The 16,959-nt window shown below is 42.4% G+C and overlaps 1 protein-coding gene across 12 annotated transcripts in view; it reads right to left on the bottom strand.

Annotated features, from left to right (window-relative positions):
* The window catches only part of LOC306972931 (receptor-type tyrosine-protein phosphatase F), a 312,548-nt gene that overhangs the window by 75,372 nt on the left and 220,217 nt on the right, over window positions 1-16,959 (bottom strand). For 8 of the 12 annotated variants that reach the window (XM_079569644.1, XM_079569640.1, XM_079569648.1 and 5 more), the window contains 2 exons: window positions 11,976-12,281; window positions 10,467-10,660 (listed from right to left, as the gene is read on the bottom strand). In XM_079569644.1, coding sequence (XP_079425770.1) covers window positions 10,467-10,660; window positions 11,976-12,281 — 500 coding nt within the window. The remainder of the gene's footprint in view (window positions 1-10,466; window positions 10,661-11,975; window positions 12,282-16,959) is intronic. The other 4 variants (XM_079569650.1, XM_079569641.1, XM_079569642.1 and 1 more) reach the window with 1 other exon arrangement.

Genomic DNA, 16,959 nt, shown 5'->3' with positions numbered 1-16,959 from the left:
ACGAGTTAAATCACCTGAACGCTCTAAGGTTGTAAATCAAGTGGGAAAGATACCAGTTACCAGTTGCCTTGAACACACCATAAGTCCTATCCTGGTATGTGCAGAATTTCTAATGACATACTAATTGAAGTCTAGATCTTTAATAGACATTTTGTGTGATCTGTCAGGCAGCTATGAAGAAACTGCTTACCTCAATTAAAACAGACACACCGGGCTTCACATCTACATTTAACTCCTCTTTGTGAATCTGGAAAACGCTTTTCCCTTTTGCCTGGCAGCTTTAGATTGAATTTCTGACGAGGAACAGTAAGCGGCTGCACATTTCTGCCAGTGCAGGATGACACGGAGGAGGTAATAAGGCATAACAAAGGGCCTGGTGACAGGCGCGGAACAGTGAGCTGCCATCCGACGCAAATGAAAGGAACATGAAAGGCTGGTGGCAATCCTGGAGATGAGTGGAGCAGATAAAACCCTCAGCTCCTCCCCTCAGATAGACATGTCAGGGGGAACAGCAGGAGACAGCAGGTTAAAGGAGCCTGATTAATGTCACAGGCGCACAGGGACAGCCACTCTCTTCTACACTGCACTGTACTCTATACACTTTGGTTTTAGACTAACCGTTTCCATGTTAAGCTGATAGTCAAAGAACTGATGACCGAGTAGATTTTATAGGCATTATATTTACTGTTAGTCAATCCATTTGTGGGTTTTTAGGTAAATTTATGACATATGCTAACCATGGTTAAAGTACCAGGTCACTGTTTTTCCATACTGAGATATGTTCTTACCTGAGCTTAGACGAGTTGATGCGTACCTGTCTGGTTAAAAGCGACCAAGCTCTCCTCCTATTTAAATATGGTTATGTGAGTACTTACTGTACATGATCCAAGTCTAGAATTCTTTAGGTGTAAAGATATAAGAAAACATGGAAGAGCTTGGTCACTTCTAACTTCACCCCCATTTGGCCCCATAGACGAGAGGAGGAGAGGCTAAATGCGAACGACATCTTTGGTCTTTTTGCATGACTGAGCGCATGCACACAGACCAGACAAGTACACATCAACTCGTCTAAGCTCGGGTAAGAACATATCTCAGTATGAAAAAACGGTGGCCTTTTCCTTTAAAAAAGCCTTCATAATGTAAAAATTAAAAAATTAAGGCATTATTTAAATGCATGTGCTCCAAGGCTAGACTACCTCATTAAGAAACTATAGAAACACGCAGTGTCTCCACTCAGGAGATGGAGAAGACACTCATTTTAAGTAACAGATTATGCATTTCCATATTGAGCTAATAGACGACTGATGAATGAGTAGATTTTTCATCATCTTCTTTACACCTGGCTTTTCCCTGTAGGCGAGGCCTCCTCTTTGGTGTTTTACAATCAATGATTTTTCTTACCAAGATTACAGAAAATCCTCTGGTAAAAAAACATAACGAAAGGCTACACTTTCTTTAATTTAGTAATCTACATAGCATTTCTTTTAAATGTCATATGCGGCTTTTCCTGACCAAGATCCTGGCCTCTCAACATGGATTTCCCCAAGCATTATACTGTGGCGGTATGGTCAAAATAAACGCTATGATTAAAGACATGGTTTCATTTAAATGCATATGGTTCAAGGCTAGACGACTTAATTAATAAACTACATAAATAATGAACATGCTAGTTTATGTGATCTGCATAAATAAGCCTTAATTTAATGCCATATAAGAAGATAATTGAACATAAAATTACCTTATTATTAACTCGCATCAGGGGGATTTCTTTTTGAACAGTTATAGAACATGGATGCTGGAGGATGTAAAAGTGGCTCCTGTTATGGATTCATAATGACTCATTTGGTCTTAACAGATAAAGTCAATTGTTCTGTGCTATTTTTCCTGAAGCCCACTCAAAACTCAACAAGCTCAAATGTTAGCCGCCTGTTTTCGGGACCTGCAAGCGTCCCAATCTGCAGCACAATTATAACACACGGAATACAGCACTTTCACCAGTGACGACCATTTTACTTAAGTACTCAAATAGTGCATGATGGTAAGTATAGTGTATATAAGAGCTGTACTACCCAAGCTTAATTATCAGACAGTCCTTGCATGTCTTACTCCTTACTCCATGAAAAGGTACAATGCTTTGGCTTCATAACTCGAGCATGTATCCATAAAATTATCTTATGTTATTCTTTTGGCTGAGTTAGAAACTGTCTCGAGAACTTAACATCCCCGTGGATTTGACTGCGAAGTGAATTGCTGCTCGACTTACACCATTAAACCATATCATTCTCAAGCTCCGTGGTTAGTTTTCCTGGAAAGCATTGCACAGAAAGACAAAAAAAAAAGGCACTCACTGTCAAACCTCTCGCTGTGGATGTGATGCGGTTACGATTTCTTCGCACAGTGTGGATTACAAGAATTACAAACATTCACCGGCCACATTATTAGGTACGGTCCTAGTGCAAAGTAAGTCACATGGAAGCGAGTCAATGCGTTTAGACATAGGGGTCAAGTTGTGAAAAGAGCTACTGTGTTGGCGGTCATGGTTGTGCGATTTTGACTACATACAGTCCCTGGAAATGGTGCTATTTTTTGACATTCGGGCTTACTTTCACCGCTTCGTGTCTAAATACATCAAGCTACACCCATGTGATACATTATCAGCATTTTATAACACAATGTGTACCTATTAAAATGGCCGGCGAGCGCATATTCAAACTGCAAACCCAAACGCACACACGCAAAAACTTATTGAGAACACACTTTTAAATTGCACCCAAAAACAAAAAGAATTGCAAAAAAAACAAAAAAAAGCTTGCCCTGCCAGAACAACCCAACCACAGCGGCACACAGCAGGCATTTACTCACATGCTCGGTGGACTCGTCAATTTTCCACTGATGGGAGAGAGAGAGAGAGAGAGAGAGAGAGAGAGAGAGAGAGAGGGCATAGGGTGGGGAGGAGAGGTGAGTCACAGACAACACAAAACTGGAAAAAAAGAACTCTGCTGGTCTTTTTTTCGGACAAAGATAGATGAATGTAGGTGTGGACACAGTCATGCATAAAAACTCTGAGAGAAGGGCGTAGAAATGGAAATGGATGAGGAGGAGGAGGAGTGGGACAGCTCGAGTGGCATTTAGAAAGGATGTGGCGTCGCCTTGGTGGAACAATTGGAGGGGTAATGGTGGACTGTTGCTAATGCACTGCCTTGTTGTCCATTTTCCGGGGATGGATTAAGCATGTCACTCAAAATCCACATACGGTATAAATCAAGCTGGATCGCAGCTCTGTGTTAGACTGTTGGCTCAACAACAATGATTTGGACAGGGCTTGTTTGACCAGATGCCACCAGCCAAACAGCCTCTTGATTCCTGACTCTAGACTGTACTGAACACCTGGAATTCATGTTTAGTTCAATTCAAAGTGATGAAGTGAGTACAGATTTAAATTGGAGAAATAAAGCAAATACTGAATAAAAAATAAAAAACATATCACTTTGACTTACTTATTAGAGTGACGAAAATAACGTACTTTTTCACAGCGTCTGATTTTATGATGTGTGCCGATAGTGTGACATTTATTTACCTGTTGAATATAATGAAAAGATATTTTTAGACTCCTACTGAGCTGCATTTAGGGCGGTTGAAAATCACTAAACAACAACTTCAGAACCATTTCTCTTATTCCGTGCTGAAATGAAGGGAAGGGGGAGGGCTGGTTTTATTCATCATATTTCAATACGTTTTGGAAAATGTTCCCATTGCCGGCTGTGCTTGGCCGAGTGATTCCCGGGGTAAGTGAAAGCCTATTTCGTGCCGCGAGGAACTGAGCATAAAATCCTATTACAATGATGCCGCCATGCTAGCCCAGTGACACCCAAAACCGCCAAAGCATAAACGCGACCTCAGAAATTCAACCGGCAACCTGCTTCACACTTGGGTGCCGTGGAGTTTTTTCACCCATGGGTGGCCTGGGCGTCAGCGGTTATGGAGTAGGAGACTGGTGACACTGATGAGAGGGGAGAGAGGAGGAAAATTGCTGATGCAACTGGGCTTTTGAATTTAAGATAAAAAAGGACCGAGGAACCGTTTTCCAGAACTACGACGACAAGCTATGGCTGCAAAGAAATGTAGCCCAACTACTAGACCCGTGTATACCCTTCATGAGTAAAATAAAACATCAAAGTGAAATCACGCTAACTTTACCCTTGATTTTGGCACACATCTGCTTCTTACAATGAGCTTTAGCAATGTGAGATTTCCAGATGATCTCACAAAAACATAACTACTGTATGTAACTTCGATGCTTTTCATTCATCAGCACTTAAATGTCCTTTTAAGCACCACAAAGAAGATTCATAAAGCGTAGAAGCCGTCTCTCCTTAACCCTAACCCTGGATAGATCTGTATTGATCAGTTCGTGAAGTGAGCAGCGGCCTCATCGATCCCCGCTGCGAGTGGTTAAGGCACACTTGCGTTTGAAAACATATGGCGTTTCGAGTTAGCGCGGCGCTAAAGAGGCATTAAAGAACAGCTGCTTTTTAACCCTATGAATAACAGCCCGCGACGCTGCATATTGCTCAATTTGTTTACCGCCGTCTCCCGCGTGTCAACACACACATTACGGTTTGCCCGAGTTGCATCTCGAGCTTAATCCCCCCTCTATCACGACCTCGCTGGCTTTCTGTTTAAATCCACGTCAGAATTATAAATGATCCCCCCTCCATTTATACTTCGGATGCCGACGCAAGCTGAAAACACATCACCGCTGATAAGGAGTCATTTGTGGCAACGCGCCGGTGTCATTTGCGGGGCCGGTGGATGCAAATGTGACAAAAAAAAAAAAAAAAAAAAAAAGGCACGGGCCGAGCTGTGTGGCTTTGCGAAAATGAGGGGGAAAAGAGGGCGCGCCGGGTGCGGAGGGAGAAAGTTGTGATTGATGGATCGAAACGTGCTGAGGTACTTGCTTTACTGTTTTTTACCGCTTTTCATTCAAGTTCAATCTGAGGCAGCGAAGGCCACAGAGGCAGTGAAGCGGCGCGGTGCTGGCTTGCTCTTTCGAACACACACACACACACATAAAAGCTACAACGCATGAGCGGTCAAACAAGATGAACCCGGAAAAGTCCTGTAAGAACTTGTCTCTGGGGAAAACTTTGAAAGAAAATGTATTGCATCTAAGAAGGTAACAAAGCTTTATAGCATTAGTTCATTTTTAAGGTAAATTAATAGATTCAGGGGAAAGAAAATCTAGTACTTAATTATACTACTTGAATAAAAGTACAGATACTACTGGATAAATAGTACTCCAATACAAGTAAAGTTGTTCAGGCAAATTTCTACTTCTATTTGCTGTAGAAAATACTTATATTGTATAATGTATTCAACATCCCCATCTAAATAAGTGTTCAGAATAACTAAAAAACATGAAGATCAAGCCCACATTTACCACCTCTACGGCAACACACTGAGGACAAACCAATGGCCGTGGTTGCACTGCTTTGTGGCCGTGACGCTAGGGGCTGACATTGCTGTAGTAGATAGAGGGGCGGCAAAACAAGCTAGTTTTCTATTAGTTAGCATTGCACTTTACGCACGTTCTAAACAACTGTAAAGCCTGGTGCCTAATTTTGCCTTGTGAGGGCCGGACTTTAATTGACAGGCCGTTAGCATTATAGTTAATGGCGGGGGCGTGGCTACGACCAAACTACAGTGAAGATCCCGCCCTTATGCCCTTTTTAGGAACATAATCCCTCTGAGCAGGGTAGGAGGAGTCTGTAAATCCACCATGATTTCCCTTTCGAACGTGGTCATTATGGTAAACAGGGAGGACTGAGCATTAGTGTCTAGTCTATTAATGTTATAGTCTAAGGGACAAACTTTCTCCTATATTGTGAGACGTAGGCATTGACAGCACACCTGCATAGTGCCACCTACTGCTCTGGAGTGTGCATTATAAGCTGCATTTCTACAAAATATACTGCCAACTTTATACTTTTTTACTTTAGAGATCCTCAAAAACTTAACTTAATTACAGACCACCTCTGATATGAAGCACATCTCCATGCAGGCGATGTAGTTTTGAACAATTGCTATGTTGGTTTTGGTTGACAAAAGCAAGTCAAGTTCAGTTTTGTTAACATACAGAAAGCTAACTATGTTGGAGGACTGTGAAAGACATACTTTGCTAACTGGAAACAATAGCAGGCTAGTGTACCCCAATGTTTTGTATGTAAATTATTGCCTGTATTTTGTAACGTTCAGGAAGCAATAAGCAGCCACAGGGCGGCTCCAAGGGACCCTTACCCAGATCTGGCTTCCTGATCAGGAGTACAACAAAGTACAAAGTTGGAGGATTGGCCCATCGTGCAAGTTTTAGGCAGCTTTACAATGTACAACTTAAGTATGACTCTCAAACTCCTCCTCTGAAAGGTCGAGAGGTCTGTTGAGTGCAAAGTTTGCAAAATTGACTTGCCCACTCAGGTCTAGGCAACTTTTCCGAGTAAAAAAGTGCGGTCGGGTGAGGGCTTGATATCATCGCATTGTTAGCGTGGCCTCTCGTTTTTAAATTTAGCAGGAAATGAGGGCGCTGTGTGGGAATGGGCTTCAAAAGAGGAGAGGCGCTTAGTCGGCCCACGCTCGCTGGAGCTCTCCTCACTCTCTTTCTCTCCTGCGTTACAAGCACAAGCACAGACACAGGAAATGCATCGAAAACAAAACAAAACGGCGTAGAAGCAAAAAAAAAAAAAAAAAAAGCCTGGAGAGAGGCGATAGCTCTTGGTCTGATAAAATCCAAGCGCCGATCCGTCTGCCTTGAGGTGATACGAGGTGAGGCTGTGGCAGTAGGTTAGCGTAGAGGTACATAGTAAGGAGAATTTGCCAAGTAGTACTGAACTGAAGTAACTACTTGAAATCATTGCAACATACTTTATACCTCTGCTCGACTAATAATAATTCGAAGTAAGATGGTAAATGGGGATATAACAAGGGATTCTATATTTTTCTATATTGAAATACTAGCAATGTTTCCTGGTATTTTACACTTGATAAGGGTAATATCAACAAAAATGAATGACCGTGTCGTATTTCCTTCAGCAATTGCACTTTTTTTTGGGTGTGATTGTTGTTTGTGATTGCTGGGATTTAGATTGTTTTCGAACTCTTATCAATGTATCATTACTATTATATGTGGTTATGTGCTTGATGAGTTTCCTCACCAAATGATTTATTTCTTAACTTTATTCTATTTTTTATTTTTTAATAATAAAAAAAAGAAAAAAAAATATTATTATTATTTTTTTTTACTTCACTTTTATTTTATTTTTTTACTTTTATTTCTTTATTTCATTTAAGGGATATTTCAGGATTTTAGCCATAGGGTCTTATTTCCTAGTTATCCAGAGTGTTGCTGATTTCTGGAGATAATTCTTTTTTTTAATTCATGCAGTCCTTAAATTTGAAGAGTTTAGTGGTGCTAGGCTACTAGTTACCATAGGCATGCAGTACCCTAGCACCACAAAACTCTTCAAATATATGTACTGCATGAATTAAATATATATATATATATATATATATATATATATATATATATATATATATATATATATATATATATATATATATATATATATATAGCCACTGCAGGTGTCGTACCATGTTGCGTTTTTTTACATTAATTGTCCGTGAGAGTAAATACTATATTGAAAAGTCAAAGGGAGAGAGGGATATTGTAAATTGTGACACAACCAAATTATACAATGTAGATAATTTTTTCCCGCTCAGATTTGGCAGTAAATACTGCTGAAGTGGTGCTAGCCCACAGTTAGCTTTGCCCGTTAGCCTGTTAGCTTCTTCTGATCGTGATTCCATTAGTGTGTATAGGGGCTACAGAGGGACAACAAAAAGGATCTTAAGGTTACTTAGTTACTTAGTTCTGATTTAAGTAATCACTTCAACACTTAAACTTACAAAGTAACCACCAATAAAACTAGTGACTATACAATTACACCAAGCTATTCCGAAAAAACGCTGATTTCCCTCCCCTTTCTCAGCGGTATTTGCCGAGGTGAAAAGGTTACCAGGTTCAGATTTCAAAACACATTAAGGAAATCGCTCAGAAAATTAGAGCATAAAGGCCCATTGTTTTGTTTGTGCATTACTAGTATTACAGGTGAGGGATTTGCAAGCCACGGCGGTGAGTCACGACCTTTACCGACGGGGCCGATCCCAGTGCGTGTCAGCTCACGTTTATCAGCCGTGTTTTTTTCCACTTGTTGTGTGGATTACGTGAATGAGGAGAAGTGTGAGAAGAGAGGCGGGGCGGGGGTGGAAGCGGTTGGGATAGCCCGGGCAGAGGAGGGTAAAGGCGGGGCGAGAGGCTGACTGTGTGGTCTTTTTTCTATTTTTTTATGCCGTCTGGGGCAGGTTCGGGCAGGTTCGGGACGTCTCATTGAAAACAATCTGACAGAGATGACTCAATCAAGGCTTACCGTCCCGCACGCAAGTCTTCAGCGTGTGATGCTGGTACTTGATTAAGAGCTGTGAGTAAGTCGGTTTTAAGAGCACTGTGATTTCTTTTGTGAAAGCAAGTGTGTGGATGTACAGCATGAAGTTTACTTGAGAAAAACAATGCATCACAGTCTACTTTACTTGTACTAATTTGGCAAGTTCCGCTGAGGTTTCGGATGTGATTTACAGCCACATTTTATTATTGTAGATGGTTTGTATTGTAAACAGTATTACGAAAACTGGTAGTACAACTAAACTATGAAACCACTTTCTTAACAAACAAAAAAATCCTTCTTTTGCTGTTCCAAAAGAGCAAAAAAAGGCCATGAGAAACAATCTTGACGGAGAGAGGTTGGTGCCAGGGGAGAGGCAGCCTGGACAGCCGACAGCACCTCAAGCCGCATCCCGAGCTCCAAACCCGCGGCGCATCTTTGTGCTCACTGTGTGAACGTCCTCAATCGGGACGTGGCAGAGGGTATTGTGTGCGCGCAACAGGTCGGGTCATGTTCAGTTCACTTTTTTTCTGAACCCGTCGTCGTTGCATTCAACACATCCAACTGAGAAAAACACTCAGTTGTCCAGACAAGCAAGTCACCTCGAGGTTTGATTTCTTTCTCTGGTGTTTCTTTACAGCACCAAACAGCCCCGTCTCAACTGTCAGCCACACTATGGAGGGCGAGGATAACGGGATGGTCCAGAGAAAGCTGCCAGAATGAGAGGTGTAAAACAAAGGGCTTTGGACCGGGCTCAGGATTTGAAGGGGCTATGTGCCACAGAGGGCCCAGGTGATAATAGCTTCTCACTTTAATGTACCCGAGCCAACAGACTTAAAGTAAACAGAAGGTTAATTTTATGCTTGAGACTGATATTCAGTCCCTGTGGCGCAGAAGCCTCCGCGATCCTGACAAGCCCATCAGAACTGTTCACCCAGTGTTTATCACCGAGTGCCCTTTTACACAAGTGGCACCGGCAGCTCATGCTCAGTATCCAGGGACCAAACACGTCTGACATGTGATTTCAAGGTGACTGAACAGCCGCTGCTCCTCCGCAAAAAAAGATAAGACTTAAGACAGCGGGGATGTGTGCCAAAGCAAATGAGGGTTAATCGCTGCACTCAAGGGCACAGCGGATCCCCCCCTCTGCCTCGGGAACCGAACCGGCAACCCGCTGTTCTTGCCCAAACACTTCGGCTGAGCGTTTATCAGCGAGAGACACGCACACACACACACTGCCCGGATCCGAGTGGTCCCGCGGCCATGGAGCGCTTACTCGCTCAAATTCAGTGTTTTTTTTTTGTTGGAGGCCATCGAGGGGGTGAGTCAAAGCGTGTTCGCGCAAGTGTAACTCAAGGCAAACAATCTCAGCGGCCTCTTAAGCAGGTCCCAGAGACAGTCGCAGTGATAGTGTGATTTTTTTTTTTTGGTTTTAAGATATTCATGAATTTTCAAATCCCTCTTAAGGATTACAATCTTTCATCCATCTCATCGTGTTGCAAAGCTGTGGGCGATTTGTAGCCGGCTGCATTAAAGTGTCAAGGGCGATGGCGGTGGAATAAGTCTAATTTGTAAACATAGCAACAAGGCAGTGCATATGTACGGCTGCTAAAAAAGACAGAGAGGTGCATTGATTCCACTAAGCCCCGTCCTGATGCAGCACCTATCAAATATTTAACAGCCATTACTGGCGAATTAGAATGTATCTTGTTAGGACGGCTAATCCGGAGCGGTGGGAGCGGCGGCACCGGCAAATTTAGAGCCAAATGTCACATGTAAGAAAGAGCGCGGGGGCAGAGGGAGGCCAGTTCCACGTGTGTCAGAGGATTGTGGGAGATGAAGTGTGAAGAATGGGAGGTAGCAGGGGAGCGATGGAGAATGAAAATAATGGGAAATGAGCAGAAGACGGCTATAGAGAGTGACAGAGAGGGTGAGAGAGGGGAGGGGGGGGGCGGGGGGGTATGAGAGCGGTACCTGAGCCTCCGGCAGAGCCACGTCCATGATGTTGGGCTGGCCTCGCGGTTCTCCGTTTTCAAGGCGGGAGAAGATGACTTGGTAACCCCGGATCTGCCCATGCTGCTTCTGCTGCAGGGGTGGCTTCCAGGTCACCCGGATGGCGGTGGAGTTCAACGCTTCAACTTCCAGCTTCCTGGGGGGCGCTCCGGGCACTGCAGCGGACCAAGGTGGGGGAAAAAATATAAATTCATTAATACATCACCAAGGGAATATGGGATATGGAGAGACGGACACTGACAGAGCGGAGATTGGGGAGAGTTAGAAAAATGCTGAGGTTGGATTTTACTCACTTTACTGGGTTTTTTATGAAGTGAAGCCAAAAAACTCAAAACTCAAAATAATGACCAGGGAGTTATTTTACAGACTCTGCACTGGTTAAGGAAGTGGTATTTGAGCTGGCATTGAGTCAAAATCCGCTCGTATCCCTGGACTTTCTCCACTGTGTCCCCGAAACACCCTCAGCCGCGACAGCATGAGGTCTCGCAATTTCTGTAATGCCCTTAATTCTGCTATGAAATTAGCCGTGTTGCAGCAAACTTCAAACACATTAATTATAGACGACTCTCTCTCTCTTTCTCTCTCTCTCTCTCTTAGGAGGAACCGCTCTATATCACGCAGCAAACAAAAAAAAAAAAGAAAAGTGTGCAGAGGAAAGGACAGGAAAGAGAGGGGAGTAGAGACAAGACAGAGGCGAGAAGTCATTTTCGCAGCTACAGCAGAGATAGAGCTGGAGAGGCTGTGCCCAGAGGGTGCAGAGCCTTAACCTGGCATTGGTGTGAAATGTCAGAGCCACTCAGAACAAGCTGAGGAGGGGAGCGAGGTGAGGAGGTGACTGCTAGCGCTACCCCCCCCCCCCCCCCCCCCCTCATTAACAACAGCTGATCAACAGCACACATTCAGTAAAGCAAGAAGGGGAAAAAAAGGACAAGGAAATGCACTTTGCTCCCATTTTTTTTTCTCCATCAATTCAAGAAGATGTAAAACTTACCGGTAAAAGCGGCACGTAAAGCTGACGGTAAAGTCTCAAATTGGCTGTCAGAAAACACCAATAAAGATACGCAGTATGTGATTATGCTTTTATTGAATAGCCATATCCTGTCAGTATCCAGTGAAATCACATAGCCACAGAGTTACGGACCTGCGATACATTACAAAGGCCAAAGACGCTTAGCACAAAACTCATTTTTACATTTAATTCTGTATCTGCGACGTACTTGGTGCCACATGTGAGTTGATTTAGTTCAGAATTGGTTTGGATTATTTGGATATCATTTGTGATTATACGAAATTTGAGATTATTCTAGGTGATTTGATGATTTAACATGGAAAATTTGACATCTTCAATTAAGAAAAAAACAGAAGCAACAGCATTATGCTTTAGTTGAGTATATGAAAGAAGACACAGCCCGAGGTCCCGTTAGAAAGTGGAGTTAGGCAGCATGGTGCTGTTCTCCAGGAAGGACCTACCATCTTCTTTGGTTTTCATCCTGACGGGGGCGCTCTCGGGGCCTGGGCCCACATCAGTGTGCGCCCTCACCCACACCTGATACTCAGTCCACTTCTCCAGGCTGTCCAGCACGTAGCTACTGGCGTCCGCCCCAATGCCCGTCACCTCGTGCCGCTCCGTGTCTTCTCCGGACAGCGCCTGGTAGCTCACGGTGTAGCGGACGATGTCGCCATGGCGACTGGCGGCGGGAGGGGGCACCCAACTCACCTTGAGGCTGGTGGAGCTGAGGCTGAGCAGGTGCACGTTCTGAGGGGGGGCGGATGGGGCTGTGGGAGGGGAGGGAGGACACCACCAGGGGCACGATCAAGCAAACGAAAAATCAACTAAAACTCAAGCAAAAAATGATAAGAACGTGACCATGAAGCTTTTTGTACAGAGTGGAGGAGAAATCGTTTGACTATAATCGAATTTCAACCGGTTTGCCTTGAGAGAAGTCCTTCCTAAGTTGGTTTTATTTAGAATCCAACGACTAATCAAATGTATCATGACTGATACTTGTAGAATAATTAGCCGACTAAAGACTAATTCAGTAGCAGTTGTTCTCTGGCCAAAACACAGACCATAACTCTGGTTTTATGTACAGTGCTTTTATTGCTGAAGAATTTTTATCTTTTAATTAATTTGTCTATGAACTGAGCATTTTCTGATTCACAAACATTCTCAAGCAAGTTGCCCTCAAACTTAATTACTTGCCGTCCAAGTACTGTCGGTAATAGAAATATTCAGACCCAAGTCACCACGAGACTAAGAAGCTCATTAATGTAGATGAAACATGACCGTAAAACCTCCTATATATTTGATGTTGATACTGCAGTAATTATATCTTATATACACACTGTAATTGATTTCACACTTTGTGTTTATACAGTATTCCTCGCACTGAATACAAAAAGCTTCATTCTGCCTCCGGACTGAGAGGCTGCTGCTGTTGCTGCCTCCATATTTATGTATAGGGTCATAAAACCACCACAAGAGGGTGCACGGAATAATAAATAGATCTAGATTTTACAACATGCTGGTTTTGTAAAGGTCAATATTGTCCTCAGATGGCCCCTCTCAGGCCGTCTGTAAAAGATCTGCCAGCTTATCATGGACTGGTGGCTGTACATCAACTTTATTTGTACAAGCTTCACAACAATGGTTATTCTGTCAAAACTCTGAACAATGATTTGTCCAGAGACATATTTAGCACATATTTTTTGGTTCGCATCAAAGCTGTAAGACTGGCATTTCAATCTGAGCTCGGAGTTACCAATACATGTAGCAGTCAATCAATGTTACCCATGGAGAGGAGAAGATGTTTAGATCTAAAAAGCAACAGCAGCAGCAGCAAGTTTCAACTCTCGAGGTCCGGAGTGACAAATCAAACAACATAAATAGTGACTAAAACACATTTAACACAGTAGCATACATATTGTTCATGCATCAAGACAAGAACTACTTAAACTCAGTAAAAAAAAAGAAAGAAAAAAAAGAAGACCTTTGCAAAATTGAATATACGAACCAAACCAAAAAGAAATTCAAAACAAGACGATCCTACGAGGCATGCCTGGGAAATGTCTCCTTTAATAAGCAGAGCAATGAACAGCGAGCCGAGAGAAGAACTCAATACGCCGGGGCCAGAACAGCACGTCCAAGTTCAAAATATGAAAGGTTAGCCAGAGAAAAGTGTCTATTAAAAGTGCGGCGTGACTCAGAGCAAAGCGCCGCAGTGATTCACGGCCCTGACAATGATGTATGCATTTAAACCCGGGATCGGGCTAAAATAAAAACAAGCTCATCATTTACGAAGTTCGAGAAAGTTGGTCGCGATGCACCCAGATATGTCAACTCATTTTAGCGCCTATGTTTATTTGGAAATGCTGATAATTTAATGTTGCCTAATGATGTGAATGGTTAGAGAACATTAGCAAGTACTCCCTAATGTAAACATACTTGCGGCATACATTAAAATGTGAAAGTATATGCAGTCCTACATTTGAAGTAATTTAGTGGAGGAAATCTACTATTGCTACAGGTAAAGTACGCACTTGAAAGTGAGAGTTTTAGGTTGAACATTACTTTGTATTTAAAGGGGCTAGATGCAAGTTTGCCTTTTTATACTCACTACTGCCACCTCAGGTCATATGTGCAACTGCACCTTCTATATTAAGCTCGTGCATGACGGCAATTCAAACCCAAATTAACACCTTTTTGAGTGACAGTGCAGGATTATAGAGGCAGTTGTGGTGAACAGGTCTGGGCTCATTCTACACCTTAGGACATGGCTGGAACATGTCGGGGGAGGAACATACATAATATTAACATTTTTAAACTCTGCATAGTCCCTTTAATTATCCATTTGACAAGGGTAACTGTACCAAATTCGTTAAAGAAGAAAAAACACGCACATCCGGTCTGAATAGTGTGCAGGACCAAAGTGGACTATAGAGCTGAAAAGGAAAAAGTCCGCACAACTAAGTAGCTCCCAGAAAAGTTATTTAATGACTTACACCGTGTAACTGTACCAAATTAACATGTAAAAACAAACATACTTTGCAATATCCGTATCAGTTCAGGTGTCTATGCGCTCTATGGAACTAAAAGCCCATAAGGCAGCAGATTTTTCCAATAGTCAGTGCTGTTCATTGCTCTGAATGACTGAAACAAGACAAATCAAAACTAACCCACAAAAACGTCACATTTAAATGAGGGAAAACGCACGGCCAGACTCTGCCATTGTCTGCTGGGAGGCAGCTGATTATCTCCCGCTCCTCACGGACCCACCACCGTCTCCATCGCGAGGCTGAGTGAAACGTGCTAGTGCCTATTACTAACCAGCTACAGTCACATCGTCATCAGCAGTCAAAGTGACACTTATATAAGTCTGAGCTTGTCAGAGGTGTAAGAGAACCAGCCATTCTGTCGTTCCTAATAGGGCCGCTCTTCAAAAAGAGGAAGAGATATCCATCCACTTTTCTAATGATGCAGCCCTACTAACCTTGTCATGAAGGAGACAGTGCATCTAATGGAAGTGGGAAAGCTGTTTCGAAGACGATCTTTTGTTTTATTTTTTATATTTGTACGATTTTTTCACCGCAACCAAATCAAAGAAATAATTCTGTGGGAACTTATAGGGACATACACATAATAGTGATTGTAATGAATGGGTAACAGCAAAAGTGCACCAACTTTTGATGACAGGTTTAAGGCTATGCGACGTGCCATTATAATAAATGGTCTTCCTCGGCTTCTTGTTTCTGGCTGCTCTCATCCATCCTTCTAACAATATTGTATATTCCCTATACTTCCTCTATGCCTGTAAAATACCTCAGTCAGAACACATTTAACTTTATCTTCAAAATATCAGACTAAAGTGTCCCTCTTTTGTATTAATTAACAACTCCATGCATCTGGGTACCCCCAAAAGAATACCTAAACATCAGCCACTCTGCTTCTTGTCTTTTGTCAGGATTGTGTCGTCAAACTGCTAAGTTTTCTGGGATAGTCACAGACAGCAATGTGTCATACAAGGGAAGGGAGTGTGTTTTGGGAATCAATAGTCCATTTCTAATGTATTTATGGGCTTTTGAACTACTTTGCTCCTCTCCATGTCTCTGAATGTTTACTTGGTAGAAAAATATATTCACAAGTCAGCATTTGTTAAAGCAGAACTAAGTAACTGATGCCCCTAGAGGTCATAAGCGCCACTGCAGGTGTCATAGCATGTTGCAGTTTATTACACATTCATTGTCCATGAGAGTAATACTATGCTGACAAAAAAAGACAAAGGGAGAGAGGGATATTGTACATCCAATATTTTTTTTCACTCAAACTTGGCTGTATACTGTTTAAGTTAGGGATGCACCGATACCGATACCAGTATCGGGTATCGGGCCGATACCACAGGCTTGTACTCATACTCGTACTCATTCATGAGGTCCCGACACCAGAAACCGATACCATTTGACGTGCGGCCAGCGCACCTACGAGGCGCACCTCTCAGCTGAGGAGAGAAAATAGCAACAAACTGGAGAATTGTTTAGTGTAAATACAATAATCCACATAGAGCTGACTTTATTACAGACTGCGCTCTCTAAACCAGAGTCTGTGCTGGATTTAATCAGAGCTAAATGTCGCTGCAGCGTCTGCAGTGTTTACAACATACAAGCTAACTTTGCTAACTCGCGGCTAGCGCACTTTTGGCCATTCTGACGCCGTTTTAAGCCCAGGGGTTTATTCTTCTGAAAAACTAACCCAGCGACTAAAAAGTCCTCAGAAAATCCAAATAAAAGAGATACAGCATGTTTATATTGAGCGAAAATGAGCTGCAGCAGAACAATGAAAACGCTGTAGCTACTCGCTAAATTGCTACAAAACACACGAGAAAATCCACACGGAGCAGAAGTAAAGACGAAAAGAGACCATTTAAGTAACATCTCAATACTATTGTTACGATAGATAGATAGATGTTACTTTATATATATAAATAAAAATATATGAATAAAGCACAGGAATTGGGGAGCTTTTGGACATGGGCTTTTCTGTCTCTGATGGACAGTGCAATAAAAATTAAAAAATATATTGAATGAAAAATAAAAATAAATAATAAATGGCATCAGCACAATTCTAATATAACTGCTCTTAAATGCGTCGCCTATTTTACTTAAGGAAATGTAAATGAGTAAATTAACTAATTACAAACCAATCGGCTGTGGAAAAAAGTAAGAATGTTGAAGAAAATGCCTTGTACTCGTATCGGTATTCGGTATCGGCGAGTACTTAAATCCAAGTACTCGTACTCGTATCGGTTTTAGAAAAAGTGGTATCGGTGCATCCCTAGTTTAAGTGGCGCTAGCCCGCAGTTAGCTTTGCCCATTAGACTGTTAACTTCTTCTTCGTGATGCTATTAGTGTGTATTGGGGCCTCTGGGTTGGAGCAGGGCAAGCTGCAAGTATGGCTTTC

Source organism: Gobius niger, assembly GCF_951799975.1.
Source record: "Gobius niger genome assembly, chromosome: 13".
Classification (NCBI taxonomy): domain Eukaryota; kingdom Metazoa; phylum Chordata; class Actinopteri; order Gobiiformes; family Gobiidae; genus Gobius; species Gobius niger.
This window is presented reverse-complemented; position numbering and strand designations above follow the sequence as displayed.